Source organism: Octopus sinensis, linkage group LG19 (assembly GCF_006345805.1).
Source record: "Octopus sinensis linkage group LG19, ASM634580v1, whole genome shotgun sequence".
NCBI classification, from domain to species: Eukaryota; Metazoa; Mollusca; class Cephalopoda; order Octopoda; family Octopodidae; genus Octopus; species Octopus sinensis.
Genome location: NC_043015.1, coordinates 1,754,793 through 1,774,470, shown reverse-complemented (window position 1 = coordinate 1,774,470; position 19,678 = coordinate 1,754,793). Strand labels below are relative to the sequence as shown.

The 19,678-nt window shown below is 40.3% G+C and overlaps 1 protein-coding gene across 2 annotated transcripts in view; it reads left to right on the top strand.

Annotated features, from left to right (window-relative positions):
- The window catches only part of LOC115222244 (mannose-P-dolichol utilization defect 1 protein), a 54,230-nt gene that overhangs the window by 15,170 nt on the left and 19,382 nt on the right, over positions 1-19,678 (top strand). Inside the window, exons 1-3 of one of the 2 annotated variants that reach the window (XM_036511180.1) lie at positions 1,004-1,099; positions 8,504-8,569; positions 12,761-12,893. In XM_036511180.1, coding sequence (XP_036367073.1) covers positions 1,078-1,099; positions 8,504-8,569; positions 12,761-12,893 — 221 coding nt within the window. In that variant the 5' untranslated portion in view covers positions 1,004-1,077. Of the gene's footprint in view, positions 1-1,003; positions 1,100-8,503; positions 8,570-12,760; positions 12,894-19,678 lie in introns of those variants that run through there. The other variant, XM_029792402.2, reaches the window with a different exon arrangement.

Sequence of the window (19,678 nt, the reverse complement as noted above, 5' to 3'; positions counted from 1 at the left end):
AGATAGACAACGACAGACTGAAATCTCTCCACCCAACACTTGTTCAAATGTAAACAGTGGCGAGCTGGCAGAATCGTTAGCACACCGGGCGAAATGCGTACCTGTATTTCATCTGGCATTACGTTCTGCATTCAAATTCTGCCGAGGTCGACTCAGCCTTTCATCCTTTCGGGGTCGATAAATTAAGTACCAGTTACGCACTGAAGTCGATATAACTGACTTAATCCGTTTGTCTGTCCTTGTTTGTCCCCTCTATGTTTAGCCCCTTGTGGGTAGTAAAGAAATAGGTATTTCGTCTGCCACTACGTTCTGAGTTCAAATTCCGCCGAGGTCGACTCAGCCTTTCATCCTTTCGGAGTCGATAAATTAAGTACCAGTTACGCACTGGGGTCTATATAACCGACTTAATCCGTTTGTCTCCTCTATGTTTAGCCCCTTGTGGGTAGTAAACAAATAGGTATTTCGTCTCCTGCTACGTTCTGAGTTCAAATTCCGCCGAGGTCGACTCAGCCTTTCATCCTTTCGGGGTCGATAAATGAAGTACCAGTTACGCACTGAAGTCGATATAACCGACTTAATCCGTTTGTCTGTCCTTGTTTGTCCCCTCTATGTTTAACCCCTTGTGGGTAGTAAACAAATAACTTGTTCAAAGGTAAATCAGTGGAGCCTCATGAACAGGTTATTGTGTTGTAAGTCTTTTACACTCTTTTACTTTATGTTGGCGGAGTCAGCAGCAGTGGGAAAATAAGGGTCAGGGCTACACGGGAAGGGGGAGTTCTACTTTTTTTTTTTTCTTTCTTTTACTTCTTTTCTTATTCTCTTTTGTTTTCGTCTTTTTCTTCTCTTTCGTAATACAAAAGCAACCGCCCACCCACACCGAATAAAAACAAAAATATATCTAAAAACAAAAAAATAACAAATGGAGCAAACAAGAAATAAAAAGAAACAACAACATGCTTATATAAGACTTCAGTCAGTACTCTTGGAGCGTGAAACTCCTACTTTTTTGCTATCTTCGTTGATTTTTTTTTTTCTTAAATCATTCATTACCCGGGGTGGTAATTAACAAGCAACAAGATGTCGTGTTCACTTGACGATGGTAAGTAAGCAGAATTATTAATGAATATACTTAGGAAGTGTTGTTGTTGTTGTTGTCTTAGAATCCGGCTACTTCTAATCTCAGAAGATTGTTTTGATCATAAGTCATGACCTTATCTCAGGACCCCTTTCGTGGGGCAGGGGGAAAGGCATTGAGTTTCTTGGATTACATTATCTAATACAGCCACTCTGTTTTTTGTTGGTTTTTTTTTTTGTATGATGTTAAGATCATGCAATTTGAGGGCGTTTTGCTACCATTTCTTGTTAGTTGAATGATCACATTGAGATTTTAACCATTGTTTTTTTTTCTTGTTGTTTATCCTTCAAATCTGCTTTGATGAAACGTATCTATTATAAAGGCACTCCAGCCTTGACCATCTCTCCTTGGTTTTCTTTGTTTTCTTTTTCAGGGTAGGTGTTTTCTGCACTGTATCATTACATTGACCCCCATGAGTTATTTTCTTTAATAAATTGAGAATTGAATCTGTGGAAGAATTTGCTGCTATTTCTTGCAAATTTAATGAGCTCATAGTGACTCTCTCATTTCCTGTACCCTTATGATGTCAGATTTTGGTCAAATATTGCCATTGCTGTTGCTTCTTCTAGTCTTTTTACTACTACTACTACTACTACTACTACCATAACCAACACCACCACAACTACTACTACTACTACCACTACTATCACCATCACAATCACAAATACTACTACCACTGCCACCACCACAACCGCTACTACAGCTGCTATAATGATGATTACTACAACTATCATACCACCACCATCATTACTACTACTACTACTACTACCACCACCGCTACTACTACTACTACTACTACTACTACTACTACTACTACTACCATAACCAACACCACCACAACTACTACTACTACTACCACTACTATCACCATCACAATCACAAATACTACTACCACTGCCACCACCACAACCGCTACTACAGCTGCTATAATGATGATTACTACAACTATCATACCACCACCATCATTACTACTACTACTACTACTACCACCACCGCTACTACTACTACTACTACTACTACTACTACTACTACTACTACCATTCTTACTACTACTACTTTTACTACTACTGCTGCTGCTGCTACTACTACTACTACTCTTACTACTACTCTTACTACTACTACTACTACTACTGTTTCAGTCATGTTCTAAATGACACACCATTGTTTCTGCACTCCTTTATACATGACTTGCTGCCTGGCATTGCCCAGTGAATAAAGCTCTGAATTGTTTGTCGGTATGTTGTTGAATAAGAACCATGGCACTTGTGCATTATATCTCTTCAATCTAACTTCTGCAACTATCCAAGAAACAGTAACCCCTTTAAATGCACGAAGAAATGTGTGCATCCGAATACATTATCAGAAAGAGTGTTGCTAATGCTTTCTGCATTAAAGCAGAAAGATAACTTTACCTCTTGGCTGTTTAAAGGAGAAAGCTTTTTATGACACCATTTCTGTTTCCTCACTTTAAGGCCCCATATGGCTGGCCATGCTGGAATACTGAGCTCTCAAGATAAATTAACCCTTTTGTGACCATATTTCTATTGAGATGCTCTGTGTTACTTTTAATTAATTTTAAATGTAAAATAACTTAGTTATCGTTAGGAACATAAATTGTGACTTAGGTTTTTGGAAACAAGACTTATTGTACTACAGAGCCAGAGTTGAGTTGGTATCAAGAGGGTTAAAGACATGCTGCAGCATCTATTTTGGAGGTTTATGTGTAGTCATTGCAAAACCTGACTGTATCAGGAACTGGGTCCACTGAACAGGTACAGCTTCATTCTGTATGTATCTCAAAAGGCAAGATATATATATATATATATAATCATCATCATCACTTAACGTTCATTTTCCATGCTGGGATGAACTGGACAGTTTGACTGAAAACTGGTAAACCAGGGACCTGCACCAAGCTGCACTCTGATTTGGCATGGCTTCTACGGCTGGATGCCCTTCCTAATGCCAACCACTCCAAGATTCGAGTGGGTGCTTTTTATGTGCCACCAGCATGGATACCAGTTATGAAACAGTGGCACCGGCCATGACTGCAATCTCACTTTGCTTGACAGGTCTTCTTTAGCATAGTATATTGCCAAAGGTCTCGGTCACTTGGCACCGCTTCATGAAGCCCATAGTTCGAAGGGTGCTTCTTATGTGCTGTTGGCATGGGTGCCAGATACACGATACTACTTATATATATGTGTGTGCATGTGTCTTTGTGTCTGTTCATCCCTCCTGCCACAACTTTCACAACTGTTGTTGGTGTGTTTACATACCTGTAATGTAGCACTTCAGCAAAAGAAACCGACAGCATAAGTACCAGGGGCCAGGGGTCGATTCATTCTACTAAAAATATTATAAGGCAGTGACCCAGCCCGGCAGCAGTTGAATGAGTGAAACAAGTAAAAGATAAAAGATAAAAGATAAAAATATTTTTGGAACATTGATTGAAACAAAGGCCATGTACTTCAACAAATCAATGGTAACAAAAGGGTTAACCCCTCAGTTATACTATGTCCATCATACTTACACAAGCACATACATAATTGCATTAGAATGGTCTTGTATTATTTTGTGTATTATTTTATCCTCTTTGTATTCAAGTATGCCATACAACCATTATTATGTCCAGAAGTTTCATAAGCCCTTAAACTGTTTTTATCCAAAATGATATATTGTATCAGTATTCTTTTCTTCAGTTTTGCTTCTGCTTGTTTCCATCATTTGACTGTGGCCAAGCTAGAGCATCACCTTAAAGGGTTTTAGTTGAAGAAATCAACCCCAGGACTTATTCTTTGTAAGCTTAGTACTTATTCTCTCGGTCTCTTGCTAAAGTGCTAAGTTATGGGGTCATAAACACACCGACGTCGGTTGTCAAGAGATGGCAGAAGGGACAAACACAGTCACATTATCGTCATCATCATCATATAACAACTGCTTTCCATGCTGGCATGTGTTAGATAGTTTGACTTAGGACTGGCGAGCCAGGAGGCTGCACCAGGCTCCAATCTGTTCTGGCAAGGTTTCTACAGCTGGAAGCTGCCTTTCCTAACGCCAATCACTCAGAGAGTATAGTGAGTGCTTTTTATGTGCCTCCGGTACAAGGGCCAGTCAGGCGGCACTGGCATCGATCATATTTGGATAGTGCTTTTTATGTGTCACACACACACACACATATATATATATAAATATGATGAGGTTCTTTCAGTTTCCATCTAACAAATCCACTCACAAGGCTTTAGGTGGCCCCCAAGGCTACAGTAGAAGACACTTTCCCAAGGTACCACTCAGTGAAACTGAATTCCATACCATGTAGTTGGGAAGCAAGCTCCTTGCCACACAGCCACGCCTGGGCCTATATATTTTGAAACATTATTTAAATTAGGCACAGGAGTGGCTGTGTGGTAAGTAGCTTGCTAACCAACCACATGGTTCCGGGCATCTTGGGCAAGTGTCTTCTGCTATAGCCTCGGGCTGACCAATGCCTTGTGAGTGGATTTGGTAGACGGAAACTGAAAGAAGCCTGTTGTATATATCTATATATATGTATGTGTGTGTATATGTTTGTGTGTCTGTGTTTGTCCCTCTAGCATTGCTTGACAATCGATGCTGGTGTGTTTATGTCCCTGTTACTTAGCGGTTCGGCAAAAGAGACCAATAGAATAAGTACTGGGCTTACAAAAGAATAAGTCCCGGGGTCGAGTTGCTCAATTAAAGGCAGTGCTCCAGCATGGCCACAGTCAAATGACTGAAACAAGTAAAAGAGTATATATATATATACGATGGGGTTCTTTCAGTTTCCATCTACCAAGTCCACTCACAAGGCTTTAGTTGGCCCCCGAGACTACAGTAGAAGACACTTGCCCAAGGTGCCACTCAGTGAAACTGAACTCTATACCACATAGTTAGGAAGCAAGCTCCTTACCACACAGCCATGCCTGTGCCTATATATTTTGAAGAAATAATTTAAACTAATTACTACAAGTGTTCAAAAGGCTGGGCTAACGAAAGAATAAGTAATTAATGATGGAACCTCTATACAGTTGCTCTCCCTGATAGAAATAATAGTAAAATTTCACTCAAATCACAACTCATTCTCTCTGGAAGGTAGAGGACATTGGCTGAATTAGTATTAGATATTCTTCTAACAAGATGGGATAGCCATGGTTGGAATTGGTTTGGTCACAGGTCTACTCACTTAGGTCAGATCTTGAGTTAAGCAATGATTATTCTATTGATGAATCTAAATCCATGTTGCAATATCTCTGTATTCATCATTTGTATCTGTTTTGGCACGGTTTTCACAGTTGGATGCCCATTCTAATACCAACCAACCAGCCAACCAACTTGCAATATTAATTCTGTCATTATTTTTGATTTTGAAAGCGCTCTCCCTATCTCTATCACTACCCCTCTCTCTCTCTCTCTCTACACACACACACACATGCACATATATACACACGTATACATATATGCACACATGTATGTATGTATGTGTGTGTGTGTGTAGCAACGAAGGAAGATACAATTTAATGGTTTTTAATGCATTATACGAGTTTAAATGCGTCTGTTTGAGAGTGGGTGCGTATGTGTGTGAGAGAAAGAGAGAGAGAAAGAAAGAAAGATTATTTGCGAAGAACTGTTAAATCGCAAATCCTTAGTTATCAAAGAGTTACTTCCCTTGCGTCAGAGTTGTTTCCCTTGGTTTTCGAGCGGTTTTAAAGTGTTTTCTCTTTTTTGTCATTATTTTCGTTTTGTAATTTTTTACGGCCACTTAAAACTGCCTTTGTTGAATGATAACATATTGTGCTTTCATTCTTTTGGGTTATACATTCAAAGGCGCGTGGTTTAGTGGTTAGGGTGTCAGCACCGTGACCGTAAGATTGTGGTTTCGATTCCTGGACCCGGCGACAGCTTGTGTTCTTGAGCTAAACGCTTCATTTCACGTTTCTCCAGTCCAGTCAGCTGGCAAAAATGAGTAACGCTGCGATGGACTGGCGTCCCGTCCAGCTAGGGAATACATACGTTATTGAAACCTGGAAACCGGGCCTATGAGCCTGACTAGGCTTTAAAAGGGCGCATTTATCATTTATTAAATCCATCTTGAAGCAATATTTTTATCGTGAATATGTTTAGAAATAACAAACGGCACCCAGGTTTCTGGCCCTGGTCCAAGTAACTATGGTTACATGACAATTTTAGTAGCTATGATTTTATATACTTTTCTTCTTTACGTTTTTCCTGTATATGCTGGATCTGTTCTCTGCTGGATCTGTTCTCTGCTGGATCTGTTCTCTGCTGGATCTATCTATGTCCGGTTCTAGCAACGTATCTGTTTCTCTCGTGTTACAGATTGCTGGCATTATGCTCAACTTTTCATCATTTCTGAAGGATGGGAGGCAGTGATTCACCTCCCATGATATTTCGTATGGTGTAACAGTGCTGATTCTATGAGCAAGCAGAAGAGAGGGGGAGGGAGAACTAGTATAAAGTAACAGTGAGAGAGATGGGAAAAAGTATAAAGTAACAGAGAGAGAGAGAGAGATGAGAAAAGTATAACGTAACAGGGAGACAGAGAGAGATATGAGATAAATATAAGGTAACAGAGAGAGAGAGAGAGAGAGATGATAGAGAAATGAGAAAAGTATAAAGTAACAGGGAGAGAGAGAGAGAGAAAAAGATGAGAAAAGTATAATGTAAGAGAAAGAAAGAGTGAGAGAGATGAGCAAAGTATAAAGTAACAAAGAGAGAGAGAGAGATGTTAAGAAACTGAGGGAGAACATGGCCATGAGATAAATACAGATTGAGAAAGAAAGCATGATAAAGACACAGAAAAAAAGAAAGAAAGAATGGAAGGAAGGAAGAAAGAAAGACAGACAGACAGAATGAAAGATAGAGTGGAAGAGATAGAAGCAGAAAGCTTGAGCTCTTCATTTGCTGACAAGTATTTATTTAGCAACTCTGGAGGGATTTGATCTCAGTGGGTCAAGAGCCAAATGAAATGCCACAAGGCATTATTCTAATAATAATAATAATAATAATTGTGTACAGTGCTCAGGTGCACTACAACTCATCTAAAGTGTATATATAATCAGGTGTAGTTTCGACGGATTTCGGGAAGCATGAGGGCCTTAAAGGATGCAGTGTCATGGCAGTCAACAACTGACGCAGGCAGTTTATTCCATGCTTCAGCAACTCTGAGCGTGAAAAAATGTTTCCGAAAGTCATGGGAGCTGTATTGTTTTCTGACTTTATAGGCATGTCCACGTGTGTTAGACACATGGAGATCAAAAAGGTGTTCAGTGTTGTTGTTGGTGAGGTGGTTGATAACCTTGTGGGTGTTTACCAAGTCCGTCGCTAGATGCCGGAGCTTCAGTGAATCCATGCCCAGGGAAACAAGGCGCTCAGAATATGGTAGGTGTCTGATGGAGGGTATGCGTTTGGTTGCACGTCTCTGGACAGATTCCAGGAGGTCAATGTTCTGAGCAAGATAGGGATTCCAAACTGATGATGCGAATTCCAAGTGTGGTCGTACCATAGCTGTATACAGTTTTAAATAGATGGCTGGAGAGCGGCTAACAAAAGTCTTGCTGAGTGATGCCAAGACACCCTCGGCCTTCTTGACAATTTTAGAGATATGCTTTGTCCAACGCAAATCACTGCTGACAGTGATGCCTAGGTCACGCTCGCAAGAGGATTTCTTGATATCAGTGTTGTGGAGGGAGTATGTGGACGCAGGGTTTTTTCTTCCAAAATGCATGGTGGTACACTTGTCCACAGCCAGTTTCAGTTGCCAGTCTGTGATCCATTGCTGCATTGTGTCTAGGTCTGATTGCAGGAAAGAGTTGTAGACATCAGGATCAGTCCTCTTGATTTCAAGGTACAGCTTGATGTCGTCTGCATATTTCAATACTGTGGCATTCTTTAAATTGGCATCTATGTCATTAATGTATGCCACAAACAGGAGGGGACCAAGGACAGATCCCTGTGGTACACCCGATGACATCTCATATGGTGTAGAGTGCTGTCCTAGAACTGTGACTACCTCCTTTCGGCTGAGGATGAAGGATTTCAACCAGTTAAAAAGGTCATTCCCCCACACCCATTGCAGAGAGTTTCACCATAAGCCTTTTGTGTGGCACAGAGTTGAAAGCTTTAGCAAAGTCAAGGTAGACAACATCCACCCATGAGCCACTGTCAGTGATCTGAGTAATGTCCTCAAGAAACTCGACAAGCTGGTCACTGCAGCTGGAGTTAGGGACAAATCCATATTGTCAGGGTAGATTGTAAATGCCTCTATCAATTTACCATTGAAAAATAATTCTAATGATGCTAATTATTATCTTCTCTTTCTCTTAATTACAGTTGACTGCATAAAGCTGACCGTCAGCAAAATATTCAGCTATGGTATCATCATTGGTTCCGTGTTAGGTGAGTATCTATGTTATTCTGTCATCATTTTACTTCTATCGCAAGGCAGCGAGCCGGCAGAATCATTAGCACACCGGGCGAAATGCTTAGCAGTATTTCATATGTGTATGTATGTATATATATATATATATATATATAATATATATATATATATGATGTATGTATGTATGTATGTATGTATGTATGTATGTATGTATGTATGTATGTATGTATGTATGTATGTATGTATCTATCTATCTTTCCTACCCACAAGGGGTTAAACACAGAGGGGACAAACAAAGACGGACAAACGGATTAAGTCGATTACATCGACCCCAGTGTGTAACTGGTACTTAATTTATCGACCCCGAAAGGATGAAAGACAAAGTCGACCTTGACGGAATTTGAACTGAGAACGTAACGGCAGACGAAATACGGCTACGCATTTCGCCTGGCATGCTAACATTTCTGCCAGCTCGGATATATATTTCATACCTGCCCTCTATAACATCTTGTTTTCTTTTCTTTTCTTTTTTTTTTCTTTAGTTGGATTGGTAGAATGTTGAACAAAATGTTTGACACTATATCTCCAGGCTCTTCATTTTCTGAGTTCAAATCCTTTTATTCCTCCAGGGGTTTTTCATACTCATTTCAAATTTTGGCTTAGGGCCAGCAGGTCTGAGAAAGAGTCTAAATTGATTATATCAACTCCAGTGTTCAAACAGTAGTCATTTTGTTGACCCTGGAAGGATAAAAAGCATAGTCAACCTTGACAGAGTTTACTCTCAGAATGTGCAGGCACACCAAATGCCACAAAGCATTTTGCTCAGCATCAACCCCAGTGTGCAACTGGTACTTCTTTTTATTGACCATTCAAAGAAAGGATGAAAGGCAAAGTCAACCTCGGCAGACTAACCAAATGCCACAAAGCCTTTTGCCTGGTATGCTAAGGATTCTGCCAGCTTGCTGCCTCCTCGGGGGTTTTTAGACTATCAATTGACCCACTTCCCTGAAATATTCTTTTCTACTCTAGGCACAAGGCCTGAAATTTGGGGGGATGGGGAGGGGGCCAGTTGATTAGATCAACCCCAGTATGAAAGTTGACCATGGCAGAATTTGCACTCAGAACATAAAGACAGTTGAAATACCGCTAAGCATTTTGCCCAGCATGCTAACATTTTTGCCAGCTCACCGCCTTCCATTTTCCTCAAATATTTTTTTCTACCCTAGGCGCCAAGCCCGAAATTTTTGGGATGGTGGGTGGTGGTGGTGGGGGGTGGGGCAGTCGATTAGATCAACCCCAGTATGCAGCTGGTATTTAATTTATCAACCCTGAAAGGATGAAAGGCAAAGTTGACCTTAATGGAATTTGAACTCAGAACATAAAGACACGAAATACTACTAAGCACTTTGGCCAGCGTGCTAACATTTCTTATTTCTTTATTGCCCACAAGTGGCTAAACATAGAGAGGACAAACAAGGACATTAAGTGGATTACATCGATCCCAATGTGTAACTGGTACTTAATTTATCGAACTCGGTGGAATTTGAACTCAGAACATAAAGACAGCAAAATACCGCTAAGCGTTTCACCCAGCATGCTAATTTTTCTGCCAGCTCACCACCTTCCACTTCCCTCAAATATTGAAACCATTATTATTGTTGTTGTTGTTGTCCTTGCTCATACTGTTGATGCCAACTATTATATTTGGTATTTTATTAAAGGCAGCAAGCTGGCCGAATTGTTAGCACACTGGACAAAGTGTTTGGCAGCATTTTGTCCTTCTTTATATCCTGGGTTCAAATTCCACTGAGGTTAACTCTGAAGAATTAAATCCCAGTTATATATTGGGGTTCAGTGTAATTGACATGCCCACTCTCACATGAATTTCAGACCTTGTACCTGTCATAGAAATTAGTTTATTAAAGTGTTTGTTTTTAATTTATTTAAACTTTTTCATATTCCTTACTCTTTTTTTTTTCTTGCTTATCTGTGCCATGCATGTATTCATGAGCACACATGCATGATGTGTGTGTTCATATACAGGTGTTGCCAAATGGAGAAGCTTTTTGCTTCTGAATAATGAGTTACTGAGTTAGATGTTGCTTGGATATTAAGGTTTCAAGTACCGGTGCAATACTCTGGTAGATTTATATACTCAGTCATCAAACCAGACATGATATTCTATCAGGAATGAGATATAAAAAGATCAAAATATGTGCAAGGGCTGGAAAGGTATGAAGCAATCATTCTTATTATTGGTAGACAGAAATTTCCACCTTTTTTTTCTTATTTTTATTGTCCTAAAATTTTCGTTGCGTCTTGCAACCTTTTCAATAATTTTGACTCTTTTCAATAGTTTTGACTCTTAAAACTATTGAAAAGGTTGCAAGACACAACGAAAATTTTAAGACAATGAAAATAAGAAAAAAAAATAGTGGAAATTTTACCGATGTGTGTTTTACATAATAAGGCACAAAAAGAAAATGACTCTCCCCAGACACAACAACCTATGGTGTTGTCCCTATAAAACTACATGGAAAACTGTATATGCTTATCACCGAAGTCACAAGGGGATGCATTGATGGCTTTTTGGTGGAAAAGGAAAGATTGGTATTTGATTTAAGACTTTAACGGCAACGATGATCTCTCTCACTCATTTACTACCCCTTCTCTCATTTTTGCTTTTCTTTTCTTGGTTAATAATTATCACATGAATAGATAATTACACAAACGTTAACATTTGCTTACGTGGCCCCACCTGAGAAAGACATCTAACAGACCATGAACTGTAAACCAGTCTTTTTTAATTAACACATGCTCTGATACACAAATTGATAGCTTATACACTTCAGCTGACCTAAATGCCTAACTACACTGAGATAACATTGGGGCCTCTGTGTGGTTGTTTGACTTCGCTAGAAACGGCAGCAAAAACTCCCTCAATACACACACAGTCTTAAAAATAAATATTGTATAGGATTATATAGTCTTAGGTTTTCACATAGGAAAAAAGACAGGATAATTATGTTTGGTGTACCTTTATTACTGATTGATAAAGGTATGACCAGAAACCTGGGCCAAATGCTGTACCCTTTTCTTTCTTCCAGATTTTGTGGTCATCCCTTTTCTTTAGAAATCATTATTATTGCTGTGATTAGGCAGCAAGCTGGCAAAATTGTGAGCTTGCCTGACCAAATATCTGGTAGCGTTTTGCCAGTCTTTACATTCTGAGTTCTAATTCTGCCAAGGTTGACTTTGCCTTTCTTCCTTTTGGGGTTGATGAAATTAGTACTGGTTAAGCATTGAAGCCAATATAATCAACAACCCCTTTCCCTAAAATTTCAGGCCTTGAACTTATTGTAGAAAGCATTATTATTATTATTATTATTATTATTATTATTGAGTGAGAGAGCAGTGTATGCCATCAAAGTGACACTGGGGTAAAATATAGGAAGCCCAGTATACCCAGCTAAGGGAACTGGAAGAATGTGTAGTGAAGTTTTGGCACACCTTGGCTACTTGACAGAGAGAGAGCTTCAGAGAGAACATTGAGAGACAGCAGACATGTCAGATGGATGGTGAACAGACACAGACAGCTGCTGACCCAAGCCAACATCAACCACAATAAATGGCCAGCAATGGCAACACAATGACCAGCAGCTAACTTTTTGACCACTATTTACAATTATAGCAAGGACAATAACATTCAAATTTTCTCAGAACAAAGTCCATTGTAGTGTTACTCATTTTCAGTTAAGTGAACTTAAGCAATGTGAAGTGAAGTGTTGTGCTCACCCACCCTTTCTGTGATTTGAAACCATCATATTGAGGTCATGAGTGCAACACCCTAACCACTAGACCATATACCTTTACTCATATAATAGTTATGAATTCATACATTTATGAATTTCAGTTGCAAGATTCCTGATGTGAAACCATGTATTTAAACATTTTTTTGGGTCAAATAAGAATGGACTGCATGGAGCAGGAGGATACATGTGGACAGAAAAAGGTGCTGAAGAAGTCACAGATTTTTGACGAAAGATTTCCAGACAATGGACATAAGATAAAATAAGAACAATAATAAACAAGTGAAGAACGAATGTGTAATGTGTGTGTTTATTTTACAAGAAAAAAATGACCATCCTGAAATAAAACAGTTATGAATCCCTCTGTTTAATATGCTGTTTCATTTTGCTTTCTTTCAGTGAAACTACCTCAGATTATCAAGATCGTCAACTCCAAGAGCGGTAGAGGAATTAATTTATTTAGTGTCACCATGGAGCTAGGAGCCATAAGTGCTTCTGTCTCTTATGGATATGCTTCAAAATTCCCATTCAGGTAAGCTGGAGTTTGATTCAGAACATTTCCATCCAGTATCCACACACACACACACACACACATAGGCGCAGACGTGGCTGTGTGGTAAGAAGCTTGCTTCCCAACCACACCTCGTGACACCTCGGGCTGGTGTCTTCAACTATAGCCTCAAGTGAGTGGATTTGGTAGACAGAAACTGTATTTGTGTATATGTGTGTATCTTTGTATCTGTGTTTGTTCCCACACCATCACTTGACAACTGATGTTGGTGTGTTTGTGTCCCCATAACTTAGCAGTTCGGCAAAAGAGACTGATAGAATAAGTACTAGGCTTACAACGAATAAGTCCTGGGGTCAGTTTCTCCAACTAAAAGACCCTCTAAGGCAGTGCTCCAGCAGCGCCACGGTCAAATGACTGAAACATGTAAATTAATAAAAGAAAAAAAACCGCTCATGTAGGATTCTTGTAGTATTTTCTTGTTGATGCATTAAACTCTGCACATGTGCCATCATGTGGTACCTTGGGCAAGTGTCTTCTGCAACAGCCCTATGTTGATGAAAGCCTTGTGAGTGGATTTGGCCGACAGAAGCTGAGAGCCGCTTGTCAGTTGTGAATATGTATATGTATGTACGTGTGTGTGTGTGTGTGTGTATGTACGTGTGTGTGTGTGTGTATGCGTTTGTTTGTTTTTTGCCACTTTTATAACCACCATTGGTTTGTTTACATCCCTATTGCTTAGCAGTTTAGCAAAAGGGACCGATAGAATGAATGACCACGGTGTTACGTAGGGCCTCCAACTGTGAAAGCTGTGCCAAAACAGTCACAGAAGTTTGATGCGGGCAGACATTAAGATGATGATGATGATGACGTTTATAACTACCACCACTACTTCTACTACTATTACTACTACTACGACTACTACTATGAAAACTAATCACTCTACATTTTCCATCCCCATCTCATCAATATACCCTACCCCAACAACATCCACCAACATCACCACCACCAACATCACCTCCACCAACATCACCACCACCACCACCACCATCAATGCTACCAAAGCAACCACTACCACCATCACAATCTTTGCCACCACTATTACTACACCTCTCTCCTCCCCCCCACCCCAACACATCCTCACCACATTAGTACCCTCTGCCCCCCCCCAACTATAACCACCACCACCACCACCACTACCACTACTACTACCAATACCTCACAACCATCTCTACCACCACCACCACCACCACCATCACTACTACCAATTATGCTAGTATCTGAAATGCTCCACCACCCAACTCTTGAAAGCCACATCAATACTGTCTACATGGCCCCGACACCCACCCACCCCCGGTCCCCCCCGCACGCCTGCTCCCCCTCCCCTCTCAACACTAATTTGTCCCTCCTGCTAACCTTCACCCACACCCCTGTCCTCCCTCACCCCTCCCATCACTCCTTGCTATTCATGTGAACATTTAATCAAATCTTGGTAACACCCCCACCTTCTAACCATTTACCTAAAACCACCCACTCCAGTGAGAATGAAACACACACACACACACACACACGCGCGCATGCACATACATGCATATTTGTGTGTATGCATGTGTGTGTTTGTATATATATATATATACATACAAAAATACATATATGTATACATATACATACATACATACATCATCATCATCATCAACACACACACACATATATATGAAGCATTTGTGAACACTGACTCATTCACACATATACACACGTTTGTATATCACTTGCACACACACACACACATACATATATAGACTTGCTCTCAAACATACAGACATGCGTATGTGGTACCTTTACCTATGCACACACACACACACACACACACACCCTTAAACATGTACAAACTTATTGTGTTCGTCACATGCACACACACAGACACACATGCATAGGCACACACTCAAATACATATACAGCCATTCAAACTGGATTTCACACATACACACATCTACACACACACTCACACACATACACACATACACACACACTCACACACATACACACACACACACACACGTGCATATACGTACATAGACTTACTCTCAAACGTATGGACACACATATATGTTGCACTCACATACACACACAGGCACCCAAGCAAACACACTTACCCAGTCTCTCTGCTGCACTCAGACACACACACACACAGAAGCACACACTCAAATACATATACAGCCATGTAGTCTGAATATCACACATACACACATCTACACACACACACACACACACATATATGTACATAGACTTGCTCTCAAACATACGGACACACATATATGTTGCATTCACATATGCACACAGACACCCAAGCTAACACACTTACGCAGTCTCTCTGCCACACACACACACATGCTCTCAGTCACTCAGTCATGCATACTCCAAAATTCTACAGTCATCATCATCATCATCATCATCGTTTAATGTCTGCTTTCCATGATAGCATGGGTTGGACGGACTGAGGTCTAGCGAACCAGATGGCTGCACCAGGCTCCAATCTGATCTGGCAGAGTTTCTACAGCTGGATGCCCTTCCTAACGCCAACCACTCCGAGAGTGTAGTGGGTGCTTTTACATGACACTGGCACGAGGGCCAATTAGGCAGTACTGGCAATGGCCACGCTCAAATGGTGCTTTTTATGTGCCACTTGCGCAGGAGCCAGTCCAGTGGCACTGTCAACGACCTCGATCAAATGTTTTTTCACATGCCACCAGCACAAGTGCCAGTAAGGCAATGCAGGTAATGATCACATTCAAATGGTGCCTTTTATGTGCCACTGGCACGGAAGCCAGTTTGTTGCTCTGGCAACGATCACACTTGGATGGTACTCTTAGTGCTCCACTAGCATAGATGCCGGTCATCGAATTTGATTTTGATTTTGATTTCACTTGCTTCAACAAGTCTTCGCAAGCAGAGTTTAGTGTCCAATGAAAGAAAGGTATGCATGAGTGGGCTGGTTACACCCCTGGCATTGGCCATGAGGTTATGGTCTCACTTGGGCTTGACGAATCTTCTCAAGCACATACTCACCATTTTCTAACTGTGCCCTTTCTATGTCTCATCGGCTGAGACTTTGCTTATGTCTGCAATCCACTTTCTCACTTCAACCTACTTGATACAGGTTATGTATTACTAAGCTACTATGATGATTGTTGTGGTTATTTCATCTCAAGTCAGCTTTGATCGAGCATTGTTATGCTCAGAGACATTCCTGCTATGACCACCTCATCTTGACTTGTCGTTGCTTTGGGCCTTCCACTCTTGGTAGTCATAGTGGTGCCACTGTGACTCAAAGCATGGGCCTATCATAAACATTTCTTGTAGGCTTTGCAGAATCCACCCTGCTATCCAGATCTGATCATAGCTGATTTCTTGCAAGAGTGAGGCAGAGACAAAGAGAGAGAGAGAGAAAGAAAGAAACAGAAAGAAGCTGAGAGTGAAAGAGAATGGCAAACCCATTGCTCTTTTGTTTGCTTAGAAATGACGAAAGGATCAAAGGCAGATTTGATTTTGGTGGGTTTAGAACTCTGAACGCAGTTTTGGAATGACTAGCACAATGCAATTTATTAAGAGCTTTAATGAACCGGTTAATTTGATGCTTTGCTCATCTCATCTATCTTTGTCAGAATCATAGAAATTTTGGATAAGAATATGTTGTCGTATTTAATAATGAACTCAGATGCATTACAATTTGTTTGTAAAACTGCAAAAGAGTCATAAAGAGGGGGAGAGGATTTGTGGGGACATTAGAAGTAATGTTGGTGAATTTCAGCACAAGAATTTTTGAAACATGCAGTATCCTGATGGCTAGCAACCAACACAGTTTGTTAATTCCATGCTTTAATAATAATAATAATGAAATTATTGAATACAGTGCTGAGTTGCACGTATAAAGCATTTGCAGTAACGTACAAGTGTCTGGGAAGTGAACAGTGTACGAGTCAGATACATGCTTGCGTGTGTATGGAGGGGAGAAAATTAGGTGTAATGTTGGCGAATCTCAGGAAGCATGGAAGTTTTGAAGGATGCAGTGCTCCGACAACTAACAACTGATGCCGGCAGTTTGTTCCATACTTCAGCAACTCTTAGTATGAAAAAAATGTTTCCGAAAGTCCTGGGAGCTGTGCTGCTTTCTGACTTTGTAAATTTGTCCACGGGTCAATTCTGAGTATGAAAAAGTGTTTCAGAAAATCATAGAAGTGCCCTCTTGCTTTTTTTTTTTCGTTTTTTTTTTGTTTTGTGTTCTGGTTTATGAATTTTGTAACCCTTAATGTAGTTCTCAGGGAGATTCAGTGTAATGCAGCATGTGACAAGGTGAGCCCTTCAAACTGCCAGTACAACTCATTTTTGCCAGCTGAGTGGGCTGGAGTAACATGAAATAGAAAGTGCCTTGCTCAAGGATACAGTGTGCCACCGGAAACAAACTCACAACCTTATGAGCCAAATACCCTAACTCTGAGCCACATGCCCTCTAAACACACTGTTTCTCTCCGGTAACCAAAACCACAATATTACTTTCATGAGAACAAAACCCCCTAAATGCAGAGTTAAGTAAAATCACTGTCGTCCATACATACAGGCTTGTCCTTCATAAGTGTCAGTGCCATGTAAAGGCACCTGTGCCAGTGGCACATACAAAGCACCCAAAACATTCTGTAAAGTGGTTGGCGTTAGGATAGGCATGCAGCCATGGAGACCATGTCCACAACAGACAGCAGGAGTTTGGACAGCTACCTGGCTGGTCAGCTCCGTGTCAAACCGTCCAATCCATGCTAGCATGGAAAATGGATGTGAAATGAAGATGATGATGATGTGTGTATGTATGCTGAATATTTTGCTTTGGGTATCAATACTACCTCTTTCACTATTTTTTATAAGCCCACTGGCCTTTTGCGACATGGGCACCTATTTTGACTCCCATGTTTAGCTAATCTTATTTAAGTATTTTTATCATTGTTTAGCCTCAGAGTGACCCTGACTGAACATGGCCCATAATCATAAATAATCCAACCATGACCATCCCATTGTATTCCTATGTGCGGTGATTGAACTTAGGAGCTCATTATGCAGTGTGTCCTTTTCTAATGATATTGGAATGTTATTTGAGGAATATTTGGTTGCTATGTTTTAAAACTAGTTTGTATGCGTCTTGTTGGTTTCTTAATGGTGATGATGATGATGATGACGATGGCAACGATGATGATGGCAATATCGATAATGAAAATGAGGAGGAGCATGGCAATAAGGATAATGATGATAATAACAATGTTATTGTTGATGATGATGATGACGACGACAACGATGATAATGATGATGAAAGCAGTGATGGTGATGTTGATGATGATGGTGTTGATGATGATGGTGATGGTGATATTGATGATGATGATGATGATGATGATGATGATATTGATGATGATGATGGTGTTGATGATGATGTTGATGATGATGATGGTGTTGTTGATGATGATGTTGATGATGATAAAAATGACAGCATTGATAATGGCGAAGACAAAAGACAATGACACTGAATTAGTGTGGATGACGCAATCAGTGAAATGAGGAGGAGGAGGAGGAGGAGGAGGGAGAAGAAGAAGAAGAAAAGTGATGGTGGTGTCAGTGGTTTTGATGCTTGTTATGATGATGATGATGAAAGATGATGACAATTGTGATGATGTTGATGATGAAAACGATGATGACACAGTTGTCTTTCAAGGTGTTCTTATTGGTTCATCCCATTACATGCCCCACGGATGACAACACTAATGTAGTAGTTATAGTAGTAGTGGTAGCGGTGGTGGTGGTGGTGGTGGTGGCGGTGGTAGAGGAAAGTCATTCGTTTTTTTTGGGGGGGTTTTTTTTTACATATTTTGTTTGTGTGTTTGTTGTGTTTTGCTTCTGTTTTTCTTGGTATTTCATCTCATTGTTGTCCTTTCTGCAGACTCACTGTTGACTGTTTTTTGTTGTTGTTGTTGATGTTGTTCTAATCAGCTTGTTTCTGCACACACACACACATATACTAATCTATGTGTGTGTGTGTATGTATATATATATATATATATATATATATACATAAATATATATATATATATATATATATATATATAGGTTATGTACGGGAAGTGTTTACGTACTCATGTTCAGGTACGTGCATGTATACGTCTACCTAGTCAGAGGTAAGATAGATGTGTGTATATGTGTGTATATATATGCATGTAAGTATATGAGTGTTGTGTGCATGCATGCATCTGAAGACGTCTGTCTGCAGAATCTTCTGTACATAACTGCTCATATGCTGTGGCAGTTGACAATGGAATACCTATCTTCTTCTTCTTCTTCTTCTTCTTCTTCTTCTTCTTCTTCTTCTTCTCCTTCTTCTTCTTTTTCTTCTTCTCCTTCTCCTCCTCCTCCTTCTTCTTCCACTTCTCCTTCCACTTCTTCTTTTTCTTCTTCTCCTCCTCCTCCTTCTTTTAATTCTTTTTCCCCCCTTCTACTTCTTCTATTTCCTCCTCCTCCACTTCTTTTCTTCTTCGTCGTCGTCCTCCCCCTCCACTTCTTCCTCTCCCTCCTCTGCTTCTTCCTCCTCCCCCTCTTTGACTTCTCCTTCCTTCTTCTTCCTCCACTTCTTCCAATTTTTCTTTTTTCACTTTTTTTCTTCTTCATCTTCCTCCTCCTCTGTTTCTTCCACCTCACCTGCTACTTATTTTCTTCTTCTTCTTCTTCTTCTTCTTCTACGTCCCTCCAGTAGAGGGTGGGTGCCACTAACATAAATTGGG